The sequence below is a fragment of the Polyodon spathula genome, chromosome 28 (assembly GCF_017654505.1).
Source record: "Polyodon spathula isolate WHYD16114869_AA chromosome 28, ASM1765450v1, whole genome shotgun sequence".
NCBI lineage: Eukaryota > Metazoa > Chordata > Actinopteri > Acipenseriformes > Polyodontidae > Polyodon > Polyodon spathula.
In genome coordinates this window covers 2,020,217-2,047,518 of record NC_054561.1, presented here as the reverse complement: position 1 = coordinate 2,047,518, position 27,302 = coordinate 2,020,217, and the positions used below count along the sequence as shown (strand labels likewise).

Sequence of the window (27,302 nt, the reverse complement as noted above, 5' to 3'; positions counted from 1 at the left end):
AGATTACACTCTAATGGCATCTTTTTGTTTAACTGTTGGCATCACACCTACCTCACCTGTTAATGAGAACTATTATGCAAATTCTTGATTTAAAAAAAAAATTCCACGCCCTTGTTAAATGTTTTATTTAACACTCATGACAATTCACAAGATGTATTGTACCCAGATTTAGCTATAACCTCATTTACATCAGGAGGCCCTGGGATCATAAGAAACCGAACAAAAAATAATAATATACAAACCAACACATACAAACAGCATATTACAATTAATACAACAAGACAAAAAGATTTGTTCATGCAAATCAAAATCCCATATGCTGTATTATAATTATAATTCAGAACTTGTGAATTCTGCTGAGCTAAAGATTACAAAGCCACCTATTCCACCCACACTAATCATCTATACACCTGGGGCGCTAGAACCACTCATTGCCTTGACAGAATCTAAATTTGCTAAACAATTACACAGGGGTGGATTCCAATGTCTTTGTTGTCTATGAAAAAGTAACTCAACCTAATCCCACTCGGATCTCTATATAAGGGGAGACTTGGATGAATCCCCTGCAGTGCATCTCTTGCAGTGAAGCTTGTGGATCTTTCAGCAGTAACCGATCATAATGTCCTACTCCAGCTCTAGCTCAGTCAGTTCCGGGGGCCACTTCAAGGCATCCCAAGCAGGGTCTGGACACTCTGTCATCAAGCGTCGGGCTCCTAGTGTTTACGGCGGCGCTGGAGGACATGGCACCAGAATCCTGAGCCACTCCATGTCGGGCGGTTTTGGAGGTTATGGTGGAGTCTTTGCCATGGGAGGAGGAGGAGGAGGATGGTCCTTCGGTACCGAACATGGTTTCTCCATCAACGAGAAGTCCACCATGCAGAACCTCAATGACCGTCTGGCCTCCTACCTGGAGAAGGTACGCTCCTTGGAGGCAGCCAATTCCAAGCTGGAGTTCCAGATTCGGGAATTCATGAACAATAAGACACCGCTGAGCCATGATTATAGTGCCTATGAGAAGATCATCCATGACCTTCAGCATCAGGTAATAACGACTTTGTTAAGGTCAGGACCAGTGTGGTGTCTTGTTTGGGAGCACATTGCATAGTTATGAGAGTGACGTAATAGCGGTACATTTAGACATTTTTTGACAGACGTGTCCTCCCATTTGGAAACAACATAAGAAGTGACAAATATATTTGAGCTTAAGCTGTTTATTAGATTCACTGTGATATACAAACACTCTTCCATCAACTTGTGCTCCTGCAGAAAACTGCAACCGAATCCTATGCTAAAATCATTAAAAATAAGCTATGAGTTTGTGTGTGATGGTGTATGTTCTTTTTTTCCATAGGGTGATTGCTAAAATAAACAAACATGTTCTAGTCACATTGTTTATACATGGAAAATGATGTTTTACCTCCAGGAGGTGTGGTGTTCATTGGTTGCTAGGCAGCAGACTGATGCTGACATAAATCATTCTGACAGTCTAGACTTGTCATTTCCACAGTAATGGTTTAGACAGTTTTATATATATATATATATATATATATAGATAGATAGATAGATAGATAGATAGATAGATAGATAGATAGATAGATAGATAGATAGATAGATATTTCATATTTAAGGGCAATTGTCCTGATTTTTTAATATATATTTCTTTGTGTTTAACATTTATTTTATAACATTTTAATTCAGTCATAATCGACCAATTGATTTACAGAAAGTGTAATTGATAAAAGTTAAATCAATTTAAAGTCTTATGTTTGACGTAAACATATTTGGTTGAATATGAATTGTTGGACAATTTTGTACTTTATTTGTAAAACTATGAAAAGCATTAAGACATAAATAAGATTTATGTTCATATATTCATATGTTACAGCTATGCAATTCTATTAGAATTCATTTTAGGACCAGTATTCCTGTAAGTCTGGCTCAGAGTTACTGTCCTGTCCCAGGTGACAATTCACAGTGTAGTTGCATTTCATTTAGTTACTTCTTTGGTACTTCTAAAGACATTGTCAAAAGGGCAATTGCAATGTTTAACCCATATTTCACAACATCTGAGAATGAAGCAAAAAAGATTGCAATATTTGCTTTCACAACAGTGCTAAAAGTTTATCGTATCATCTTAGTCGCCAATATTTTCAAGCTGTCAAATGACATGTAAGTAAATCTATGTATATTAAACATTATGCATTATATTATGCATTATGAAACATTTAGCATTATGTTAACAACTCTTATTAGGCCTACTTGTAATTGTCTTTCAATGCAATTTAATATCACTAGCAAACAGTTGTGATTAATCAATCGTAGATCAGATAATGAATCGATCAATAGAAACCCCTATTTAGGATCTTTTTTTTTTTCATTTTTCAGATCCATGCAATGTGTGTTGCAAATTCCGGGATTATTCTGCGAATTGATAACGCAAAACTGGCTGCCGACGACTTCCATGTAAAGTGAGTTTCCCTGATAACAGTATCGCAGTTTTTTTTTCACAGTCTTTGATTTTTGAAGTAGCATGCATAGATAGACTGTATCAAAACCAAGGAATTCTTCTGAAACCTGGTTTATATTCCTGAGCAGGTATGAGGCTGAGCTGGCAATGAGGCAGTCTGTCGAGGCTGACATCTCTGGACTGAGGAGGGTCCTGGATCAGCTGACTCTGGCCAGATCCGACTTGGAGTCGGATCTTGAGCGTCTGAAGGAGGAGTTGATCTACCTCAAGAAGAACCACCAGGAGGTATGAGAACCACAAGCACAGGAGAATCTGCTGGTTCAGTCAGGAAACTCTTGCCATCCATTATTTATTAAAGCTTATTTTGGACAACACTACTGTAAGGACTGTGAAAGCTATAATCATTTATCCTGAGTCATGTTATTAGTGACAACAGTGAGTGAGTTAAATTCAAATCTATTTATTTCCACTTGCATTATTGAATAACTGGCATTCACAGATTATTAATAATACAGAAATACAGTTATTGCAAATATACCTTGAGACGCAATATAATAGTCAACAAGCTTCAATACAGTTACAAGAGATAGCACATCAAACTACCTGTAAACAGGAGGCCATTCTTTAGAGACAGGAGTGAGTGAATAGCCCAAGGATGTCTTTACTTTTCTGTCACGATCACTCTGTTGTCATGAGGGATATTATGTCAAGTCAGCTCTGTACTTCCACCTTTGTTCTGTCCACTCAATGAAAAAACACAAACCATTGCTGGTTCCCCATTGGTACCAAGGACCCTTAGATCAGATTCTTAACTTTTTTTGGTTTACGGTACCCCATTTTAAAACCTCTTGCTAATCCAGTTTGATGGCTATCTTGTGTAGGATCTGGCAGCTCTTCGGGCTCAGATGCACAGCGCATCGGTCAACGTGGAGGTGGACGCTGCCCCACACCAGGACCTGTCCAGAGTCCTGGAAGAAACGAGAGCGCAGTACGAGGGCATCGCTGAAAAGAACCACCGGGAGATTGAAGCCTGGTACAAGAGCAAGGTGAGCAATGGCAGAAGTCTGTCTTAATATCTTCATCAACACTGTTTGTCAGTGAATTTATTTTTTTGTTTGTTTTACTAAATATCCATCCATAACTTCACAAAACTCCAAGGTAAATATAAGAAACTAGGTAAACCAAACATTTGACTACTTGTTGGAGTTTCAAGTTGCATTAATACACGCTCTCCCACTGTGTTTTACAGTGCTGAATGCTCTGTTGTATGCAAGTGGTTTACAATACAGTTCTTACTCAGTTCAGTACCTACTCTGCTGACTTCATGAGTTTCTTTCCCTGTGTTGTCTTGCAGTTTGATGCTCTGAACCAGCAGGTCACCATGAACACCGCCGAGCTCGAGGCCAACAAGAATAAGATCATCGACCTGAGACGAGTGCTGCAGGGCCTGGAGATTGAACTGCAGTCTCAGCTTGGCATGGTGAGAGAGGAATACACTCTATAACAGCTGCATCTCCCTGTTGCGGGGAGGGGGTTGACACAGCTGATCCCAGGACAGGATGACATGAGCTGTGAGGACAGGTCTAAAGAATCTCATCAGCTGAGAAAAAAGAAGGGAAAGAGAGGACTTGATTGAAGTCTTTAAAAACATAAATGGTACAGAGTTACCCAAGATACTTGGTCAAGGTTAGCACAGAGAAAAGAACAACGGATGAGCCTTGATGGGCCAAATGGCCTTTTCTCGTTCCCAAACTTTTTCTTTCTCTCCTGTTTTTCAGAAAGGGGCCCTGGAGTCCTCACTGCGGGAGACGGAGGCCAACTACTCCAATCATCTCCACAGACTGCAGGGGAAGGTGAGCAGCCTGGAGGCTGAGCTCATGCAGCTGCGCTTGGACATTGAACACCAGTCCCAGGAATACCGGATCCTGCTGGACATCAAGACCCGTCTGGAGATGGAGATTGCGGAGTACAGGCGCCTGCTGGATGGAGAAGGGGCCAGGTGAGGACAGCACGGGCTTGTCTACTTTCTTTTAATTCAAATCTCCAAGAAAAACAATCAATGCATGAACCTGTACCGCTTCATGATTATATAAGCGATTAAGCAGTAGCTACTAGACCCTGAGTCTTCATGACAATTATAAAATAGCGCCCTCTGGTTTTCAGAATGTCAAAAGGGATTTATATTATATGGTTGGCTACAATGTGAAAAATTAACAGTAATCTTAAAGAGGAGTGTATGACCAGTTCCTAATCCAGAGGAAAACAAAACCCTTTACAGTGCAATAAAATGCCATTCATATTTGTATAGCACCTTTCAACACAAAGACGCCAAAGTGCTTCACACACACACACACACACACACATACAGAAAACAACAATAATTCACCAGCTCCAATTGCTGCAACTGCTGCTCTGGTGAGCCCTACCCACACAAGCGTCTTTGAGCTGGACTTGTGGGTGGAAAGTGTGTCGCTTTATATTCAATAGAAACCCCTATGGGTAACTGCTAGACTTGACAGTGGTGCAGCACGTCACTTGTCAGCTGTTTTCTGTGTTGTGAAATGAAATGACTTGGTAACTAACCACGTGTTTGTTCTCCTTTCTTCCCTACAGCGTCCCCGTTCAAAAAGGTAGGTTGTTCATCTTATTATTTATAGATGTACCTTTATTTATATAATAAAGATATTGTACAGCAGTTTCATTTTGTACAGTATTATATGTGATACCGTGTGGCAAGCCGTTTTAACATTTAACCTTCAATTTCGGATATCAAAAATACTATTTTGGATATCAATAATTCAATATTTTCTAGTTGGTGTGTGTGTGTGTGCGTGCATTTATAATATATATATATATAATTAATTTTCTTTTACAGCACCAGCTGTGACCACCAGAAAAGTGAAGACCATCGTGGAAGAGGTGGTTAATGGGAAGGTTGTGTCATCCCACGTTGAGGAAGTAGAACAGGGTATATAGACCAAGGCATTCTGCAAGTGAAGTCAAATTAATAAAGGAATAATTGACACTGAATTCAATGGTGGTGTTTTTTTTTTGTTTGTTTTGTTTTATAAATAAGGAGCTGTGAGAATGTATTTGCTTTTTGTCTCCCTCTACTGGTGTTGCAAACAACTGCATGATGTGCAAAAAAAGCAGGTGTAATTTTCACTTTTGTTTCAATAACTGGTCTCATTCATTGATATAGACATGCACAAGTTCATGTTTTTTTTTTTTTTTATTCTAGTCCCAACCCCTTTATACGAACTGTCACTTGTTCTACAATATGACTGGTTTAGTGAGGCTCTGTCCACATGGTCAACACATGGGTAACCCAACTCATATATTAATACACTGCTGGAATACTGCCAGTGTCAATGTGCAGTTTCTGAAAATATGGAATAAAAAAATAGTCAAGGATTCTACTATTAGGGGTGTGCAGCCGTAACTTAAGTCCCCTCTGAAACTTTTGCACAGAGATGTTCTACTTACTAACTCACAGCTGGCCCAGTTTCAAAGGGAAATGCAGTTAGACAGCTTCAGTGGTCATTTATAAACCATCTCACGACACACATAAAGAAAATCAGCTTTGTGGCTGAAAATGGCCATTTGTGCTGGAATATTAAGTAAGCATGACGTATTATCCTATTCGATCACGATTACTTAATTGCGTTTTTATACATTATAAAACAATTTGTGTAAACACTGTCGAGATGTTGCCCAGCCATGACTTTGAAAGAAAATAAAAAACGAAATGCATTATACAATAGCCACATAGATAGGAAGGTTAATGTAGTGCAATTATACACACCATGAGTGATTGTGAATATAAAGATCTCAGCACAAACAGAGATTCTGGCTGGCCTCCCTGCCTCCACCACCCACCCACTCCAGCTTATCCAGAACTCCGCTGCTCGCCTGGTGTTCTCTCTGTCTCACTTCTACCATGCTACTTCACTGGCACCCGATCACCGCTCACATCCAGTTCAAGACTGAACCCAGTTACCTCCAGACCCTCATCTCTCGCTACACCCCCACCCGACCTCTCCGCTCCGTCTACACTAGAAGACTGGCCGTACCTCCTCTACACTCCCCTGCCTCCAGAGCCCGCTCCTTCTCCACCCTCACCTGCAGTGGTGGAAAGACCTTCCTATGGATGTCAGAACTGCCCAGTCCCTGACCACCTTCCAGCGCCTCCTCAAGACACAACTCTTCAGACAACACCTGTAAAACTCAACTCTTCCCTTCTGGATAATATAGCACTCTGCCTTTAATGCACTTTAACTTGTACTTATCTGCTCCCTATTGTACTGTATTTAATCCTGCACTGAACCCAATCTGTAGTACTTTGTATTTCACTTGCACTGATGTGTAACCCTGATGTATCTATCAACACTTTCTTTAGAACTGCCCCGATATCAAATCGTACTGTGTTTTGTATTTGCTCTTATTAGGACTGAAGTCATTGTATTTTGTATCTTGCTCTGAATTGTGCTGTAATTCGTGATATGTATTTTTTGTGGCGTCTGCTAAGAAATAAAGAAGAAGAAGAAGAAGAAGAAGAAGAAGAAGAAGAAGAAGAAGAAGAAGAAGAAGAAGAAGAAGAAGAAGAAGACACAAGTGGACACCGTGCTGAGATCCAACAATTAGCTTCTTTATTGAGTTTTTCTGAATAACACTGGGAACACTGCACGCTCTGTGAACTATGCAATACTAACAGTAGGTGGCAGTAGCCAACTAATTGCAATACTAAACCAATTACATAACAGGATGCTCAGTGACATTCAGGTGAAATGTCACACAGTATTTAGTCCTGAGAGGATGAAAGGGGTTACATGTAATGCCTTATTCAGATTACTGTTAAATTAATGCATAGGTCAAACGACAGTAGAGCCCCATCATGGGCAAGTATTATTAATGAGTGATTTAGCGACTTACAGAGACTAGGGGGTCACTTATAATAGGACCTCTATAGGTCTTAAGTCTCATCCGAAGGACGGAGCACAATGGCTTGCTCAGGGTAACACGCAGGGAGACAATTGCTGAGCTGGGAGTGAACTTCCTAGTAACACAATCCTCCTTTCTCTAACCACTGGACCACCAAGCCTCCTATCAAAGTGTCCCCAAATAGCGCCAAATTGCACCCCTGCAGTTACTGCCCTGGTCCCGAAGCATACAGGTCAATAAACACACCACTCTTATCTGGGTTCTGCAACACAGTGTAATCGTATTATAAGAAGTACAATTGAAATACATTACCCTGCAGAAAGCATAGAACAACATTAAAGCCATTGTATAGCTTATCTATTGGTAGAGAAGCATTGCATTGCCGTGTGTTTGATGCTACTGTAACTACACTGCATAAGTTTAATACGTTTAAAAACAAAGTAAACGGTAGCAAATGCGTAGTGTAAACCTTATAAACCGCAGCACGGGTTGCATGCCAAATAAACATATTTAAACCTAAAGTATTTGGGTTTGGCTTCTTGTCTATAGCTGTTGAAAGATTATTGCTGCCTTTCTAATGACCAAAGTGTTAAAATCCAAGCCAAGTTAATGGCTAAATGCGTTGAAATCCAAGCCAAATGAATTATTACATGTGTTAAAATCCAAGCCAAATTTATGACTAAAATGTTAAAAATCGAAACCAAATATTCAAATCCACTTTCAAAAAGCAACGGCAGACATCATAGGGATTCTCCTATAGACAGAGGAGAAAAACATCAGGTTGCCAAGGAGACCGTGCTCTCGGCCTGGCACATGTAACCAAACAGCACTGCTCGGGCCTAGTGGACAACATCAAAGCCTTCCGTATAAAATTGACTAGCTTGGAGCTTCCAGGTGTGTAGCTGCCTTTGAAAAGATCAGGTGCAGTTAAACAAAACAGTGGTTCTGGCCGGGAACTCACTTTTAACTATTACGTAAGGCATTTATATATATATATATATATATATATATTAGGTGCTTCCAATAAATTGTCAGTCGATCAGCTAGTATCTTATTTGTCCTTCGACATTACGTCCAATGATCGGCAAGGAAGAGATTTGTATCTTACCTCAACTCATTAGGTCTCTTTCCCAGCCTCCCGTGCTTGCTGGCTTCATCTAATGGGGAAGAGCAGCTATCCTCCCAACGATGCTAGATTTTTGAAACCCATTTCATGTTTCAGCACTGTTTTTCATTGCATTATACAATTCAAAAACAAATTATCTAAAAAGTGTTTTACGTTGCATGTTTTTCCTGAAATAACGATAGGTTAATACGTAGGAGTCTCTTATTATTAGAAGGGTTATTATCTTGTGCTGTTTGAATGAGAGAAGAAATCCTTTCACCGTGATACTAGGGGACGCACTGCACAAGACTTTTTAAAGTATCATAAGCCGCCACATTTCTTGTTTGTAGTTATTCCAAAACAATTGTGTTCTAAAGAAAACGTCTCTACTATTATTAGTGACCAACATGGTCTAGACAAAAAGCATACTTTTGCAGGGCGGTGCAACAGAACCCTACCCTGTTCATCAAATCTTCACTTTAGAGTTTAAAGATTGTTTTTTTTTTTTCATTGCTAGCTTTTCTTAAAAGAACAAAATGATCTGTATTGCGCAGGAGTAGTTGTTTGCTCCTTCACGCTAACGATGGATTTACATTTTAGTGAAGAAATGTTGATTTTAAGTGTATCAAGTGACATAATTACAGCTTGGATTCTATTTTGTTTTCAAAGGAAAATCGTTAAGTGGGTTAAGTAATACAGGTTGTATGCCTGATAAAAGCCATGCGCCAATCAATGACCACAGTGATATTATCAGGAGAGGGGCTTGTCTCCATTCACTCGTATTATATTGTGGCCTGGGCATTTCAATGCGCTGACAGGAAGTGTAGGAAGATATTTAAAAAGAACGAGCCATACTGGTGTTCATCCCACATTAATTACAATGTGTATATATTAATTACAGTGTAGCAGATCATTCTATTTGCAACATACTGTTCTTCAAAATAAGCAATCTCTTTTAATTGCACCCTTTGCTACACTCAAGATAATAATGTTTCAGTGAAATTAATGATTAGGATTAAGACATTATGGTTAATACCACCCTTGTGTGCAGGTGTGTTATTGGGCAGGGCTGGAAGATTACACTCTAATGGCATCTTTTTGTTTAACTGTTGGCATCACACCTACCTCACCTGTTAATGAGAACTATTATGCAAATGCTTGATGGGCATTTTAAATGCCAAATATTTTGGAAATTTAAATCTCTTTAATGGCTTTGCTGAATAACACATCAAAGTCATACTTATGCAAATGATCTCATAAAAATGTGTCACGCAATGGTATGTGTCACTTTACTTCCTGCTGACTCTTCAGCTATGGCTAAAAGTATTGCATAACCCTATGCAATAAACCCATTTTTCTTCCTAATGTCAATAATGTGTACGTTAGTATATTGAATTCCTGTTGTTTCGACCGAGGTTTTTAGTCCCATCACTAGAGTAAAGAAACTTGTGAACCCTATTTAAGTGTGTCAACTTGTAACCTGTGTGTGTACATCTATCTATCTATCTATCTATCTATATACACAGAGTATATCTATAACAAAGAGTATATATATTCATATAGAACATCTTGATTGAGAGATTTATCAACCCAACAATAGGAAACAAGGAAAAAAAATAAAGCGTGTACAAATTCAAGCTAAATTTCTGTTTGTGAAACATTTCAGACTTTAAATCTTTAACCCACGCACCATGGACAGATATTTATCTCAAAGTTGAATCGTGGTTTAAAGACACTGTCCATGCTTTAGTCGGAAAACCTCTTCTAAATGAATTTGATCTGTGCTTTAAGGGAGTTTCTGACAGCCTCAATATTACATCTACATGCTTTGCCCCAGATTCCATTTCAAAGAAACCTTTTTTTGTTGTGCAAATCTTTGTAACTCTGTTTTTGATGTGAATAAAAACATTAATTAAAAACTAAACACACAAAATAAAATAGCATTCTGCAACAAAGGAGCTGTAAATAAGCCAGCTTTTTGTTAAATTGTGGAAATTGCTGATGACAAACTCAATCTTCAAAACTACAACCGAGTCACGCTTTGATCAACAGATGCATAGGTTGGGTACTAGCAGATTTCACCCCTGGATAATCAGTCAATCAATCAATCTTTATTGATCCAGATGAGTCAATTGAGAACAAATTCTCATTTCCAATGAGGACCTGGCAAGAGACTCCCACCACCACAGCCAACAACATAAAACACAAAAAATAAGAAGTAAAAAAAAAAAAACACATAATCAATCATAAAACTTTCTTTGGCTTTCTATTTGCTGCAATGGTCTTTTAAGGTCACGCTGTATCTTGTCACGCTGTAGAACTTGTTCCTGAAGACAAATGTGAAATAAGTTAAATAGTTAATTTTCTATATACTTGTTATGTTCACTATGCTTTACTACACTCAATAACTTTAGATGACTGTGAGAAACACAGGCAGTGCCTATAATGCCATTAAAGATAATAATGTTTCTTTGAAATTAATGATTAGGATTAAGACATTATGGTTAATACCACCCTTGTGTGCAGGTGTGTTATTGGGCAGGGCTGGAAGATTACACTCTAATGGCATCTTTTTGTTTAACTGTTGGCACGACACCTACCTCACCTGTTAATGAGAACTATTATGCAAATTCTTGATCTAAACAAAATTCCATGCCATTCAATACCTTAAGATTTTAGAATCTTTATTGATGATAGTTATTCAGAACTCGGAACTGAATTCTGCTGAGCTAAAGATTACAAAGCCACCTATTCCACCCACACTAATCATCTATACACCTGGGGCGCTAGAACCACTCATTGCCTTGACAGAATCTAAATTTGCTAAACAATTACACAGGGGTGGATTCCAATGTCTTTGTTGTCTATGAAAAAGTAGCTCAACCTAATCCCACTCGGATCTCTATATAAGGGGAGACTTGGATGAATCCCCTGCAGTGCATCTCTTGCAGTGAAGCTTGTGGATCTTCCAGCAGTAACCGATCATAATGTCCTACTCCAGCTCTAGCTCAGTCAGTTCCGGGGGCCACTTCAAGGCATCCCAAGCAGGGTCTGGACACTCTGTCATCAAGCGTCGGGCTCCTAGTGTTTACGGCGGCGCTGGAGGACATGGCACCAGAATCTCGAGCCACTCCATGTCGGGCGGTTTTGGAGGTTATGGTGGAGTCTTTGCCATGGGAGGAGGAGGAGGAGGATGGTCCTTCGGTACCGAACATGGTTTCTCCATCAACGAGAAGTCCACCATGCAGAACCTCAATGACCGTCTGGCCTCCTACCTGGAGAAGGTGCGCTCCCTGGAGGCAGCCAATTCCAAGCTGGAGTTCCAGATCCGGGAATTCATGAAAAATAGGACACCGCAGAGCCACGATTATAGTGCCTATGAGAAGATCATCCATGACCTTCAGCATCAGGTAATAACGACTTTGTTAAGGTCAGGACCACTCTGGTGCCTTGTTTGGGAGCACATTGCATAGTTATGAGAGTCACGCAATACGGGTGCATTTCGAAATACAAAAAGGTTGGTAAATTCTTTGATAAACATGACTTCTTATTTGGAAACAACACAAAACGTGACACTATATTTGAGCTTAAACTGTTTATTAGATTCACTGTGATATACAAACACTCTTCCATCAACTTTTGAGCCATTTGCATTGACTGCTCGTGCAGAAAACTGCAACCAAATCCTATGCTAAAATGAATAGAAATAAGCTATGAGTTTGTGCGTGATGGTGCATGTTCTTTTTTCCATGGGGTGATTGCAAAAAAACATGTTTTAGTCACATTGTTTATACATGGAAAATGATGTTTTACCTCCAGGAGGTGTGGTGTTCATTGGTTGCTAAGCAGCTGACTGATGCTGACATAAATCATTCTGACAGTCTAGACTTGTCATTTCCACATTAATGGTTTAGTCAGTAATTTGTATTTATGAAACATTTAGTATTACTGTAATTGTCTTTCAATGCATATTATTATCACTAGCAAACATGCGGATTAATCGATCATAGATCAGATAATTAATCGATCAATAGAAACCCTTATTTGGGATCAATAATAATAATAATAATAATAATAATAATAATAATAATAATAATAATAATAATAATAATTATTTTTTTTTAATTTCCCAGATCAATGCTGCTCGTCTTGTAAATTCCAAGATTATCCTGCAAATTGACAACGCAAAACTGGCTGCCGAAGACTTTCATGTAAAGTAAGTTTCCATGACAACAGCATCTCAGTTTTTTTCTCCGTTATCACGGATTTCATGATTTCCATGAAATTTATCAATTGCGTGTTTAGTTTGCTTGCGGTAAATGATTGAACACGCTGCATAGAGCTAAACGATGTCTTCAATGGAAAAGACACTACCTGCATCAAATCGGAAATATTTCTGCTAACGGTTACTCAGTACAAAAGAAAAAGGGGACAATTCACATGTCTATTGTTATTTTTACATTTATTTATTTTGTTTTAATTTTGTTTGATAATGCACTGGTGGTGAAAATAGAATCTCTTTAAAAGGTGGACTGAAAAATGAGAATTACAGCTCGGCTCATGGTTTTTGATTTCTGAAGTAGTATGCATTGATAGACTGCATCAAAACCAAGGAATTCTTCTGAAACCTGGTTTATATTCCTGAGCAGGTATGAGGCTGAGCTGGTAATGAGGCAGTCTGTCGAGGCTGACATCGCCAGGCTGAGGAGTGTTCTGGATCAGCTGACTCTGGCCAGATGCAACCTGGAGTCAGATCTGGAGCGTCTGAAGGAGGAGCTGATCTACCTCAAGAAGAACCACCAGGAGGTATGAGAACCACAAGCACAGGAGAATCTGCTGGTTCGGTCAGGAAACTCATGCCATCCATTATTTATTAAAGTTTAGCTTGGACAGCTTCCAAGTCAGCTCTGTACTTCCACCTTTGTTCTGTCCACTCAATGAAAAAACACAAACCATTGCTGGTTCCCCATTGGTACCAAGGACCCTTAGATCAGATTCTTAACTTTTTTTGGTTTACGGTACCCCATTTTAAAACCTCTTGCTAATCCAGTTTGATGGCTATCTTGTGTAGGATCTGGCAGCTCTTCGGGCTCAGATGCACAGCACATCGGTCAACGTGGAGGTGGACGCTGCTCCACACCAGGACCTGTCCAGAGTCCTGGAAGAAACAAGAGCGCAGTACGAGGGCATCGCTGAAAAGAACCACCGGGAGATTGAAGCCTGGTACAAGAGCAAGGTAAGCAATGGCAGAAGTCTGTCTTAATATCTTCATCAACACTGTTTGTCAGTGAATTTATTTTTTTGTTTGTTTTACTAAATATCCATCCATAACTTCACAAAACTCCAAGGTAAATATAAGAAACTAGGTAAACCAAACATTTGACTACTTGTTGGAGTTTCAAGTTGCATTAGCACACACTCTCCCACTGTGTTTTACAGTGCTGAATGCTCTGTTGTATGCAAGTGGTTTACAATACAATTCTTACTCAGTTCAGTACCTACTCTGCTGACTTCATGAGTTTCTTTCCCTGTGTTGTCTTGCAGTTTGACACTCTGAACCAGCAGGTCACCATGAACACCGCCGAGCTTGAGGCCAACAAGAATAAGATTATCGACCTGAGACGAGTGCTGCAGGGCCTGGAGATTGAACTGCAGTCTCAGCTTGGCATGGTGAGAGAGAAATGCACTCTATAACAGCTGCATCTCCCTGTTGCAAGGAGGGGTGTGCTGAAGTATTTTTTTTTAATCTCCCACCTTTCAGAAAGCGGCCCTGGAGTCCTCATTGCGGGAGACAGAGGCCAACTACTCCAATCAGCTCCACAGACTGCAGGGGAAGGTCAGCATCCTGGAGGCTGAGCTCATGCAGCTGCGCTTGGACATCGAACACCAGTCCCAGGAATACCGGATCCTGCTGGACATCAAGACCCGTCTGGAGATGGAGATCGCGGAGTACAGGCGTCTGCTGGACGGGGAGGGGGGCAGGTGAGGACAGCACATGCTTGTATACTTGTCTATCTATATAATATGTAACTAACTACTAAAGTAACTAAGTAGGGATAAATAGATATATTGTGCACAGGATTTGCCTGGGAACCCATAGAAGCTATGTTTGGTATTTTTTCCCCAGTTTCTGAAGTTCTTTTTAAGCTTTTAATTCTTTTGAAGTACTGAGGTGGGGTTTCCCAGATATTTTGAGACTACCATACTCCTTTGATTACATTTAGGGGATGATAATCTCACACCCTGAGGCTTCATGACTATCATATAGCTCCCTCAGGTGGTCAGATTGTTAAAAGTGATTTCTAATATCTAGTTGTGCTGCAACATGAAAAAAGAACAGCAATCTTAAAGAAGTGTGAAATACAAAATTGTAATAAACCAGAAATACAATTTTTTTTAAAAAAAGTTTTATTCTAAAAAGCTGGTTTGTAGAGGTAGAACAACAAAAAGGAATATGAAACAGATTGCACAAAATTGGAATATGTTTTATGACAACTAACACGCTTCCTTTGTAATTATAGGAAAAGCTATGAAATAATCAAGACCCACCCACCAAGTAAGCAAAACTTTGTATTTTAAGTTCAAATCTCGCACGTTCCTTGTGTGGTGAATGCATTCCTTGCAGCATCACGGCAACAATTTCTTTAAAATTTCTTCTATGAAAAAGTCACCAGCTGCATCAAAAATCTGAACTATTTCTGCTAAAGGTTGCCCTGCCCTGTACAAGAAGGGGACATTTCATCTGTCTGTTATTTTTCTTTTACATCTGTCTATGTTTTTGATTAGTTTGATATGTAGAATGTGTTTAAAATCTGTCCATAGAAAAGGAAATATTCTACAATAACTCTAGAAAAAATACCTCTGTGAAATAAGCCACTTTTTAAAAGTGAAAACAATACAGTCCTAACTATTATCATCACCTACCACCTCTCTTTATACTTACCTTGCACGACAATGAGTTTAGCAGAGTGTTATACATTGTTACTAATATATCCCCACCCCACACCTCCCTTCCCAGTTGAACCTAAACACGAGCCAGTGAAAACCAGGAAGGTGAAGACCATTGTGGAAGAACGAGTCAATGGAAAACTTGTGTCTACTCAAGTCCAGGAGGAGGAAGAGAAGATGTAAAAGAATCGACACTTTCAACCTTCTACAGCTAAATATCACATCAAGCATATATTATTCACTATTATAATTTCTGCCAAGATAATTTTACTAACTACTGTATTCCAGCAACAAAAGGGGGTAGAAATGACAGCTGTACTCCCCCCCCTGGTGGTCACTTATAAAACTACATCACTTTATGATTAAGCTTTGGGATGTCTTTGCCAGAAGCAGCCCCGTGGTAAGGAAAATGAAATTATTTAGTAAGCTTTGCCAATAATGTTCTCAGCAGAATCAGCAACAGGGGCAGGTGATTAACTCATTTTAAAATCGGGGATGTAAGTCTGTGTTCTGTATTGATGGTGTGTTTTACAAGGATAGCGGATCGGTGTCTTTTTTTTCTGGGTTCCAACCCAGACAACTCATTACTTGCATGCAAATCTCTAACAAATAAAAATTAATCAATACATTTCAAATTCTGTTTTGTCCTGTTGGTTATTGCATTTTTAACAATATATATAATTTTCTTTTACAATATTTCCTTTTTGAAAAGATCTGGAAAATTGATCACATATCAAACCGGATTTTTTTTTTTTTTTTTGCGTTGCATCAAACTCAACCTGTCATGGCTTTTCCCCTATACCTTATTGATAATATTATGGCAGGTAATTATAATTTATTTGGTTCAGACTTACGTATGTCACAATATCAAATGTTTAAAATAGGCAATTCAATACAGTTGATATATCCTTCGAAATAATCAAACCGTGCATTTAATAGGGGGGTAAAGAAAAAACGTAACTAAATTTTAACTGAAACACCAGCATTCAGTGTTAGGATATTTTATGTTACAACACCGCCATCTAGGGGATTGTGAGTGTTACTTCGTGGTTGTTACTTAATAAAGTTAGGCTGTTCGGGTTATAGTCCCTACCTCTTTAATAATTACACATGATGACAGAAGTGAGCGGAAAACAGAAAAGCGATTCCAGAGAGAGAGAGAGAGAGAGAGAGAAAGAGAGAGAGAGAGAGAGAGAGACTTACATATTATTCAGAACAATTATATGTATTCAATTCATTTGGTCGAGAGACCCTTAAAATGCCGGCGAAAAGAGTCTAGCATCCGGTGATTACATATTAACCACATAATTCGAGCAATTTGAGTAAGCACCACTTCCCTAAAATTACGTGGAAAAAAAAGCATTAACATTTTAGATCGTGCCACCGGCGGCTTTTCAGATCGTGCCACCGGTAACCAGCTAATTCGAGCTAATTTGAGCGATTTAGAGAAACTTCGGGATTACGTGAAAAAGATTAACATATTCAAGTAAACATATGAAGCAGGATGCTTATTTCGCTTTAAATATCGCGCCCAATTTGAGTTACAGGAAGTTCATCCTTGACTGAAATCAGTCGTTTCATTCAACACAATAAAACAAAATAAACATTTCAGTGTTACTGGGGAAAACATACTTAAACAACAATTAAACCTTCGTCCGCGAGGTTACAATTATTAACTATTCTGAAACCAAAGTAATTATTTAAATTGATACACGTTCGTCACGTTAGGTTTGTATATAGTGTACTTCATGGAGAGTCATGGCACTTTGTATCCACCAGGTGTCGCCCTTAACAAGACTAGCAGGTCAGCACTGCAGGCAATCTAAAACATTGCTCAACTTAAATGTGTATGACACTTTTCCCAGCATGGTGTACTTTTTAAAGAATAAAGCTGTAGAGAGCGAGTGCAAAGCAGCGTGTTTGGTGGCTGGGTGTACGAGACTCAGAATTCCAGAGGAAGCCCTATTCCGACTCGCGACCTCTTTAATTAATTCATTTCACAACACGCGCACAAGCATTCATTCCTGCTTTCGATTTGACGATTTGCAGATGCACCTACTTGGGTGTTGTCTACACACTACCCACCAGCAGAGGGCGTTCCAAGATAACTCAATTCACCAGAGCTCTCTCTGTGTGTGTGTGTGTGTGTGTGTGTGTGTGTGTGTGTGTGTGTGTGTGTGTGTGTGTGTGTGTGTGTGTGTGAGTGTGAGAACACCGTTTTGTATTTTTTAAAAGGCGACTGTTGGTCTCATTTTAACATTTTCTCACCTGTTTTTTTTTTTTTTCCTCCACACAGGGCTTAAACATCGCTATGCATTTTCAAGGTGCAATACAGCTAGTGCACTCGAACACACAGGAGCAGTTTGCACTACGCGTTTGACTTATCTTACAGTTTAGAAAAATTGAATGGTATAGTATAGTACTTGTCAAATTGCATCACCTAGTAGAATATTAGGATGCAGACATAGTTTTTTTAAAAAAAAAAAACCTATACAAACACAATTTCGATATTTTATTTAACATCATGCAATCTAAGAAACTACAAAATGTTATCTTAAAAGTCTACCAGAAACTACAAGAGCAGTACAGTATGTCATGTTAGATTTCGAAATGTCGCTTGTTTCAATTTTTGTAAAACTACAAAGCAATATGTAACGTGACATTGTTAATTCTATAGGGCGTGATGCGAGCCTTTTGGCCATAGCTGTAATGCCCCCTATATAAGCAACCAAAAAAAAACTGGTTTGTTTTTCAAAGTATGCAGTTTATGTGATCAGCTTTGCAAAGAAACATACAATACGTTGCTGATCAGGTAGCTTACTAATAAAGCGTCCTACTGCCAATTATTATGAAAAAATAGTATTGAACTACAGAAATAATAATACTACTACTAATAATAATAATAATAATAATAATAATAATAAGTGCCGCCCAGTTTCACCTCGGGATTAGCGGCATCTACCGGTGCTGATCTGTCCAACACCATCTGAAAGCAATGGCAGCGATACAAGTGGCAAAATGCATCGGCTATCAATCCCTAGTTTTAGTTGTTATAAAACCTGTAATAATCTCTTCAGAAATGTCTAAATTACATCGCTGACAGTTATAGTGATGCTATTAATTTCAATATATATAATCTGGTCTTTCATTATGTTACTTTAAATATTGGTTACAGTTTTGGAAAAAAAAAAATCGTGTGTGTGTGTGTGTGTGTGTTTTTTTAATCGAGAGAGTGTTTGGGAAATGTGGTTACCGTTTGCGAACCCTTGTTGTGTATTATCGAGAGAGTGTTTGGGAAATCTGCCCTGTTTTATGCTTGGAGTGTTAATGGATGATGGAAATGCTGCACAATGTTATATTTTCATACTAAAAAGATGCTTTCATTATTTTAGAAATAAAGATGTAAGCCCCCCCTTTAGAATAAAGATGTAGTGACAACCCCCCCCCCCCCCCCCCCCCCCCCCCTGACCCCCCCCCCCCCCCCCCCCCCCCCCCCCCCCCCCCCCCCCCCCCCCCCCCCCCCCCCCCCCCCCCCCCCCCCCCCCCCCCCCCCCCCCCCCCCCCCCCCCCCCTCCCCCCCCCCCCCCCCCCCCCCCCCCCCCCCCCCCCCCCCCCCCCCCCCCCCCCCCCCCCCCCCCCCCCCCCCCCCCCCCCCCCCCCCCCCCCAGTGACAACTCCCCCCCCCCCCCCCCCCCCCCCCCCCCCACCCCCCCCCCCCCCCAAAAAAAAAAGATTTTAACGTAACATTTCTGATTGATAATCTTGATAAGTTATCAGAGGCTTTTCAAAGTTCAGAACGTTTATCATAAATCATAATAATCATTTTAAAAGGATACTAAAGTTGAAAAAAAACAAAGAAAATATATGTTTAAAACTTTCGAGACAACATTTGTAATATATGTGTGTTATGTACTGCTGTCTTTGCATCTGGGTCTGCCAGAAGAATATATATATATTCAAGTCTTTGTGTTAACTAGTTAGCAATTCTTAGCAAATATGATTGAAAAAATATATTATCAAGTCATTTCATATTAGTTAATTTTATTACACTAATTCTTGCCGAAAGTTGAAAGTGACAAATTATGTCCTTATATAATTTTACTGTAACTACTGTTAAGTATTACCTGTGTGACAGGATAGGACTTGTCATGAATGCAATAATGTCAATACTAGATGCTTATCTAGCGTCAGGCAAGTGTTTAGAACAATTTTAGAGACTTTTTTTTTTTATCAGCGACCCAACAAACACATAGAAAAAACTGACTGGAGCGTAGTAATTGCCACGCCCTGATGTAATTATATTTTCTGTGGAAAGCTGCCAGAACAAAAAGTCTTGTTATCAGTGTCCTGACATTAAAACAGAACAAAACAAAAAGCTGACACGCCAAACCACACCTCACCCCCTTTCTGCCAGAGGCACCAGCGACCCTGCCGGTGCTGGCATGCTTTCAGTTTTGGATTGCTTAACAGGAGTAAAAAAGAAAAAAAAGAAGGTGTCTGAACCTCCCACTTATCGGGGCTACAGTATATATATAAATATATTCTGAGGGTGAGAAGCTACCAAGAGCTACTTTGCCTCTCTTAGCGCTCATCTCTTGGAGAAAGACAGCCAGCATGTCTATCAGAAACTACTCCTCTCAAAAGATTGCCAGTTCGAGCACCTCGTCTGCCATGGGCAGCCAGGTGTTTGTTCGACGTGCACAGAGTGTGTACGGAGGTGCTGGTGGCTCTGGTGCCCGTATCTCCTATTCCACATCTAGTGGTGGTGGTGGTGGATTTGGCTATGGATATGGCCTGTCCCTGGGGGGTGGTGGCGGTGCTGGTTTTGGTGGCGGTGCTGGTTTTGGTGGCGGCGGAGATTTTGGTCTCTCCTTCAACGAGAAGGCCACCATGATAAACCTCAATGACCGCCTGGCCGCCTACCTGGAGAAGGTGCGCACCCTGGAGACCTCCAACGCCACCCTGGAGAGGCAGATCCGTGAGTGGAGCCAGAACCGCTTAGTTATCAGCCATGACTACAGTGCCTACTGGAAGACCATCACTGACCTCCGGGACAAGGTAAGTCCACATCCTCAATTCTGCATGCACTGGATTCATCTGTTCAATCATCTACAGCAGTGTGCAAATCTATTAGAGCACTCCATTGCTTCTGTAGTTTGGATTTGTTGTGTGTATTAATTGTGGAACAACTGGAATTGAAAATCTTGGAAAACTGGCAAATTAGTGCTTGTCTAATTTAATTGATGGCTTTTATAGGCCACACATGCAATTGATTTAAAAATAGAGAAAAGGAACACACAGCCACACATAGTAAAATGGAGGATATTTTATAGAAGTGGTTTAGGTTGCACAAAATGGTCCAACGTTTTCACACAGCAGTGCCTATTGTTTCTATATCACTGACTACTGAGGGAAAATGTTGACCCCAGAGGTTTTCATGCAGGTGAGTATATAAAGGATATGCATGACAAATCTGGAGGTGTTCTAATGCATTTGCACGCTGCTGTAGATGGTGTGGAAAAATCTAATCATTGAAAGATGGGGCTTTGTAAAACGCAACCCGTCAACACCCTGAAGTATTAATGCTTATTAACAGGTTTTGTAACATGCTTTTCATAGTATGCTTTGATAGCTGTGCTGTTCATTTTCTATGTTCATCCTGTCTAGTTAAGTTACAAAAATGTTAATCCCTAGTTGCTTAATAAAGAAGCTACCTGGTGTAATTCGATTCTCCTTATTGCTCTCTCTTTACAGATTGGTGCAGCAAGCATGACCAATGCCAGGATTATTCTCCAGATTGACAATGCCAAATTGGCAACCGATGACTTTAGAGTCAAGTGAGTTTTCTGTGCCTGTTAATGCAAAAAATAATTCTGTGCAATAAATATGCACAAAACTAAAAATTATATGGTTCTCACTTGCATATATCCCCTTGGGTCATGTTTTTTTTTAAATTTAATTAACAGTTTGTGTGAACTCTATGGAGTTTGAAAAGTTGTCCTGGCATGACCAAAAACATTATGCATGATAAAATAGATACATAAAGCTTCCAAATCGGGTATTTGTAAAGCATGTGCAAATGTTTTTCCAGCTTGCCCTGTGACAAATATTTATTCAAGTACTATGCATCTCAAGCTTGGACAAAAATGGGCATGGAGGTGGGCTGCAGACCTTGCTGTTTTAATAGTTGTAGAGTCTCTAGTTTGGGCATCAAACAACGATGTGTCTGGTTGTCCAAAAGGAATGTTGACATTTGAATTGAGGTTTTATATTTCGTTGGTTTTAGGTATGAGAACGAGCTGGCAATGAGGCAGTCTGTTGAAGCTGACATCGCTGGACTGAGGAGGGTCCTGGACGAGCTGACTCTGACCAGATCCTCCCTGGAGATGGAGATCGAGGGTCTGAAGGAGGAGCTGATCTACCTCAAGAAGAATCACGAGGAGGTGGGTACAAGCCACACACTACAAGACGAGCTGTTGCAATCCCTTTGAGAAAAGTTTCTTGGGTCTCACAGGACGAATAAAAGCATAACAAGGTTTAATAAAGCACAGCAAAGGCAATGTCATCTTTAAAAGCTGTGGCACTACACAAGAGAAGACCCTGCAGAAATGCAGTGGAGAGCGACCAGTTTGCACAGGAGAAGCTTTAAATTGAGACAATGGGTGCCCATCCCTGGTACAGTACAGTGCTGGGATCTTAGGGAACATGGCTATATTTGATTTAAGCATAGCTTAGTGACATCTTGCTAACTATTCACATCTCTGCTTTGCTTTTTTTTTTTTTTAGGCACTCCTGGCCTTTCGTTCACAGGTGGGCGGGTCGGTCAATGTGGAGGTGGACGCTGCCCCACAGCAGGACATGTCCAGAGTCCTGGACGAGATGAGAGCGCAGTACGAGGGCATCGTTGAAAAGAACCGGCGGGATGTGGAGGCTTGGTACAAGAACAAGGTAAAGAGACTACTGTGTACTATAGATATATAATATATATATATATATATATATGATTATATATAGATATCTATATATATATAGAATATCTATATATATATATTATAAGTGAGAATTCAATCTAACTTACAGTAGTATTTTTATCCTTAAGTTACGTTTTTAAACTTAAAAAAAAATATAATTCATTTTTTACTCTCTATCAGTTTGACGAGCTCAACAAGCAAGTGGCCACCAGCACAGAAGTTCTCCAGACATCCAAGACCGAGATCTCAGAACATCGGAGGACCATCCAGGGACTGGAGATTGAACTGCAGTCTCAGCTCAGCATGGTAAGCAGCAGAGGTGGACAAAATGCACAACCTCTCCTAAACAACAAGGTCCAGGGGAGATGCCAACAGCAAACAGTAACTCACGATCTGCACATTGTTTTTTTCTCCATTGATCAAGAACTCGCACATTGCTGTAGCGCTTTCCTTGAATAACGCATGGCTGTCGTTTGATCTTGCATTATAGAAATCTGCGCTGGAAGGCACTCTGTCAGAAACAGAGGGCCGCTACGGGGCACAGTTGAGCCATCTGCAAACGATCATCAACAGGCTGGAGGCTGAAGTGATGCAGGTCCGAATAGACATGGAGCGCCAGGGCAATGAGTACAAGATGCTGCTGGACATCAAGACCCGCCTGGAGATGGAGATCGCAGAGTACAGGCGCCTGCTGGACGGGGAGGATTCAGGGTGAGGAAAACGAGCAGTGCAGTAAAGTTGTTCTGTGGGTTATGCTCCTCCAAATGTCATTTCTAACACTTTTCTTTCCTTGTCTTGCTTGCAGGAAAGGTTACAATTTGCAGAAGGCTCAGACTGTGGTGAAAACAGTAGAGGAAGTGAAAGTCAAAGGTAATTAATTGTTCTTTATAACGATTACAGTACAGTAATGTGTACTCCTATAGCAGTATGCACATTTCTTCTTCTTCTTCTTCTTCTTCTTCTTCTTCTTCTTCTTCTTCTTCTTCTTCTTATTATTTTCAGTATTCAAAATTTAATAGCATACAGTATATTACTTTCATGTTCTATACTACAAATAAAAACAATTAAATAACACACTATTACCTACATGTGCCACACTTCACAGAACACAATTAATAGCGCACCCGGGATTTGTGATTCTATCAGATTGACACTCCAGTTTAGAGAAATACCAATGGAAGACAAGACACTTCATTACAATACTCTGGGATTGTAATTGTAATTTTTTCACTTCCTCAGCACCTGTTGTTACCAAGACCAGGATGGTAAAGACCATGATAGTGGAGGAGGTTGACGGCGTGGTGGTCAATACCAGAGAGGAGATGGTTGAGGAGCCCATGTAAACAGCACCTCATCGGGCAAGAAGAAGGGCAGCAACTGGTGGAAGCAAAAAAAATCTTTCCCTTTTCTGTTAACTTGACCCACTGAAATAAACAAAATCAGTCTTCCTGAGAATTGTACTGAATACATTGCATGCCTATATTTCAGTTGTCCTCTTCTGCAAATAAGTAAATCAATAAATGGCTCTTTCTTGCATTGCAAAAGCTCTTGTGTGAAGAATCTTTTTTTTTAATTAAAAATGTTTCAGCAGTAGAAGCATGGTGCTTTGTGACACACACACACACACACACACACACACACACACACACACACACACACACACACACACACACACACACACACACACACACACACAGTGTAGTGTAGTGTAGAGTTTATGGACAGTGGTATTAAAACTGTACAGCAGACCACTATCGCATCCTTACATTCAAATTTCCCTTTAGTTTAGTTTAGGACAATTAATGCGAATAAGAATTTGTTTGTAGCATTGATGTATATTGGTGCACGTACTTCACGTCTTTATGGGAGTGCGTCAGCATAGTTACTACAGCAAAAGTGTGTGATGCCAATCAAAGGTGCAGGATAGATCAAGACATTCGATGGAAATGAGACGGTACTTCAGTCAAAAATAAATACTGTACGAGAGACCATCTTAAAGATGTGTCACTATTTTTTTTTTTTAGTTGATTGAAATTGAATCAAGCCGCTTCAAGCTGCGCTTTCAGGGTGTGAGAAAATGCTTAGAGGAAAGCCCCTCCCGTTCACTGATCGGAACACCTGTACTATAAGTGGTTTATATGCGGACATGCTAGGCAAATAAACACCTTTCCCTCAGGACAGTCCTTGGGACCCCTGTGGCTGCCGAGTTTCATTCCAACTGAGCTCTCAATTACTAAACTATACATTGTATACGAATCGTCACAGCAAACCCAGGCTGTATTACAATCCCAGAAACATTCTCTTGAAGTCTTTTGAAAAATTCTCGAAATGTCTGGAATTAGGGCTGGTGCGTGCGACTCACAACAGCAAACACTCAGATTCTTGAAACCTTGCAAAAATGTAATACAACAGCCTAAACAAACTAACGAGCAAGGAGTGGCTGAGGAATTAAGGAACAAAAAACAGAACGTGTGAATCATCTTTGTACATCAACAACAGCATTCTTCTTTGTCATTTATAGGTTGATGGTGATGAATTGTGGATTTTTTTTTGTATTGCAAATTATTTTTTCACCGTCTCAAAAAACAATGCTACAGATAGCAGATACTAATTTATCTACCGGCTACTTCGCCATAGCATTTCAATTCTCCATTTTAATGGCACGGTTTTTTTTGCAAGCGACAATGGACACATGCTAACGCGATTCTCTCGTGTCCACCCAAGGAAAGAAAGCTACAGCAAGAAAGGACACGGCCATTAAAGTACTCCCACCTTTTTGATTGCTGTTTCAGCTTGTCTTGCTTTGCCTGGTGGATGATAATTATTTGGGTTTGTAGAGCCAGGTAATGCGGTAAACATTCTGAGTGAACTGTCAGCAAATCCCGTAGACCCACCACAGTCACTGTACAAACACGCAAAACAAAACGTCTATGTACTATCACTGTTCAACGTTTTTAAAGGAACGTTTGGCATTATCACTACACTTCATTCATTGAAAAATACCGAGTTCGGATATTCTCCAGTTTGTATTTAACCTCTGCTGGTGATTTCTCTTAAAATATTTGCTAATTTCTCGTCGTTTTTGTATTACGCATGTGCCCTCTTATCTGATTCCATACTCCATGTTTAGGAAATATAGTGAAATCGAATAGAAAATATTTTATATAATATATATCTATATATATATATATATATATATATATATATATATATATATATATATATATATATATATATATAAACAGCGTTTCATTTTCTTATTTCATTTAAAACACTGGTCTGAAATGGCAGACACGTGAGACAACTAGCATTTTAATGGCAATTTCTTTAGAAATGTTTTACAGCACATCGGTTACAAAAATGATTTCCATTACATGAGAGTAGATGTTGAACTTCATGCTGATTTGAACTCGGCTCTCGCCAAGATAATCTATTAACTAAGACGTAGCTTTGCAGTAAACTAATGTGATCCATCTGCATCTCCATCCATTTGAGTTTGTTTCCATCTGATGATGTAGATATCCTTCTGTCTGGTGTTGATTGATGAAAAATCTGGTTGATGAAGTGTAATGCTGGCTGCAGGGATCAGCTCATTTTGCCTCCCCAGCGCATCAGCACACACAACGGCTGCGATGCTGGCTCCGGGGATCAACCCAGTGCGGTCTCCCCAGCGCATCAGCATGATAACCGATAACAAAAAATGTTATCCAGCAAACTTTGTAGACTGACCGAAGCATTTACGGTACTTCACAGTAAATTAACTTAGAACACAAAAGGGAGCCCAGACATAGCCAATCTATTTACAGCATTCAGTTTCAAACAAAAATGGTCTATAACACTGACAAACATACGGGGTTATTTTTTTGTTTTGTTTTTTTGTTTAATTCTTGCACTTTCTTTTGTTTGTCTGTACAGGAACACATGTGTTTATATATTTTAGTCTGTAATTCATATATTTATTTTATATGGATCACAGACTAATGAAAATATATGTTGAACATTTTTTTTCAACATATAAAATAAATATATGGATTATAGATTAAAATATATTTTAAATATATCCCCTATATTTTAAATATATAAAAAGGGGTCAATCTCTATATATAACAAATATAAGGATCATACTTTACTATCATATATTAAAAATATATGTTTTTTTATCTAAAAATGTAAAACATATATAAAAAATACCTATAACCTTTTTTTTTTTAATTAGCAGTTTAATGAACGTTCGTGTAGGTGCTAAAACGTATTAGCATAAGTAAAAATACATAAATAAATAAAAGTAATTATAAATGTGTTAGTACTGATCTTGCTGTTTGTTCAGCAACTTGTTCACAGTGTGTTCATGGAATGTATTGAAAGCCTCACCCCGCGGTTCGGTGCCAGTAGCACTCCCTCAGACGGGTCGCATTAAACCTGTTGAGGGATTGTAGTGTCACTCATACAGCAACAGATTTAATGATTTTTTTTTTTTTTTTTTTTAATGTGCTGAGAAGTCGTTATTTTGATTAACTTGGCAAACCCTGAAAAAGATCACTCAGATTTAAATGTTGGCTCTCGAACTGAACAAGCTTTGACATGGTTTACATTTAAGCCTTTGCATACCACAATATTGCTAGGTGTGCAGGTGATTACAGCAAGAGTATTACGTCTTTTCTTTTATGAATGACCACAGACAAATTAATGTATGCAGAGCACATTTCATAGAAAGTTAATACAGTGATGCTAAGCACCACAGCAGAAGAACAGCCATATCACTGAATGTGAGTAACACTTTATATTGAGTGTCTCTAATTATTGGCTATTAGGAGTAAATACACGTGTACTTAGGCTACACATAATTGAGATGTTATTATGCCTAGTTACA

General features: G+C 39.5%; 3 protein-coding genes across 3 annotated transcripts; all 3 read left to right on the top strand.

The window, feature by feature from the left end:
• The first annotated feature begins 558 nt into the window (after positions 1-558).
• Positions 559-5,482, top strand: LOC121301867 (keratin, type I cytoskeletal 13-like). Its single transcript, XM_041231539.1, has 8 exons — positions 559-1,042; positions 2,386-2,468; positions 2,596-2,752; positions 3,349-3,513; positions 3,822-3,947; positions 4,246-4,466; positions 5,081-5,097; positions 5,343-5,482. Exons 1-8 carry the CDS (start codon positions 620-622, stop codon positions 5,441-5,443), a joined length of 1,293 nt encoding a protein of 430 aa, XP_041087473.1. The 5' UTR covers positions 559-619; the 3' UTR covers positions 5,444-5,482.
• A 5,960-nt stretch (positions 5,483-11,442) lies between these two features.
• LOC121301890 (keratin, type I cytoskeletal 13-like) lies at positions 11,443-16,096 on the top strand. The gene is made up of 8 exons (XM_041231586.1): positions 11,443-11,923; positions 12,647-12,729; positions 13,163-13,319; positions 13,585-13,749; positions 14,058-14,183; positions 14,275-14,495; positions 15,035-15,069; positions 15,532-16,096. The coding sequence occupies exons 1-8, from the start codon at positions 11,501-11,503 to the stop codon at positions 15,642-15,644; spliced, it is 1,323 nt and encodes a 440-aa protein (XP_041087520.1). The 5' UTR covers positions 11,443-11,500; the 3' UTR covers positions 15,645-16,096.
• A 3,910-nt stretch (positions 16,097-20,006) lies between these two features.
• LOC121301889 (keratin, type I cytoskeletal 13-like) lies at positions 20,007-23,976 on the top strand. The gene is made up of 8 exons (XM_041231585.1): positions 20,007-20,519; positions 21,216-21,298; positions 21,748-21,904; positions 22,248-22,409; positions 22,613-22,738; positions 22,923-23,143; positions 23,238-23,302; positions 23,672-23,976. The coding sequence occupies exons 1-8, from the start codon at positions 20,076-20,078 to the stop codon at positions 23,773-23,775; spliced, it is 1,362 nt and encodes a 453-aa protein (XP_041087519.1). The 5' UTR covers positions 20,007-20,075; the 3' UTR covers positions 23,776-23,976.
• The last annotated feature ends 3,326 nt before the right edge of the window (positions 23,977-27,302 follow it).

What these genes read in the sequence shown, in the direction of transcription:
- LOC121301889 (XM_041231585.1), top strand. Translation starts at nt 20,076, where the DNA reads ATGTCTATCAGAAACTACTCCTCTCAAAAGATTGCCAGTTCGAGCACC. An exon ending in AGGCTTGGTACAAGAACAAG is followed by an intron (nt 22,410 to 22,612) that starts GTAAAGAGACTA and finishes ACTCTCTATCAG; the next exon opens with TTTGACGAGCTCAACAAGCA. An exon ending in TGCAGTCTCAGCTCAGCATG is followed by an intron (nt 22,739 to 22,922) that starts GTAAGCAGCAGA and finishes CTTGCATTATAG; the next exon opens with AAATCTGCGCTGGAAGGCAC.
- LOC121301890 (XM_041231586.1), top strand. Translation starts at nt 11,501, where the DNA reads ATGTCCTACTCCAGCTCTAGCTCAGTCAGTTCCGGGGGCCACTTCAAG. An exon ending in GCCGAAGACTTTCATGTAAA is followed by an intron (nt 12,730 to 13,162) that starts GTAAGTTTCCAT and finishes ATTCCTGAGCAG; the next exon opens with GTATGAGGCTGAGCTGGTAA. An exon ending in CTGGACGGGGAGGGGGGCAG is followed by an intron (nt 14,496 to 15,034) that starts GTGAGGACAGCA and finishes TTGTAATTATAG; the next exon opens with GAAAAGCTATGAAATAATCA.
- LOC121301867 (XM_041231539.1), top strand. Translation starts at nt 620, where the DNA reads ATGTCCTACTCCAGCTCTAGCTCAGTCAGTTCCGGGGGCCACTTCAAG. An exon ending in TCCATGACCTTCAGCATCAG is followed by an intron (nt 1,043 to 2,385) that starts GTAATAACGACT and finishes TTCATTTTTCAG; the next exon opens with ATCCATGCAATGTGTGTTGC. An exon ending in AAGCCTGGTACAAGAGCAAG is followed by an intron (nt 3,514 to 3,821) that starts GTGAGCAATGGC and finishes GTTGTCTTGCAG; the next exon opens with TTTGATGCTCTGAACCAGCA.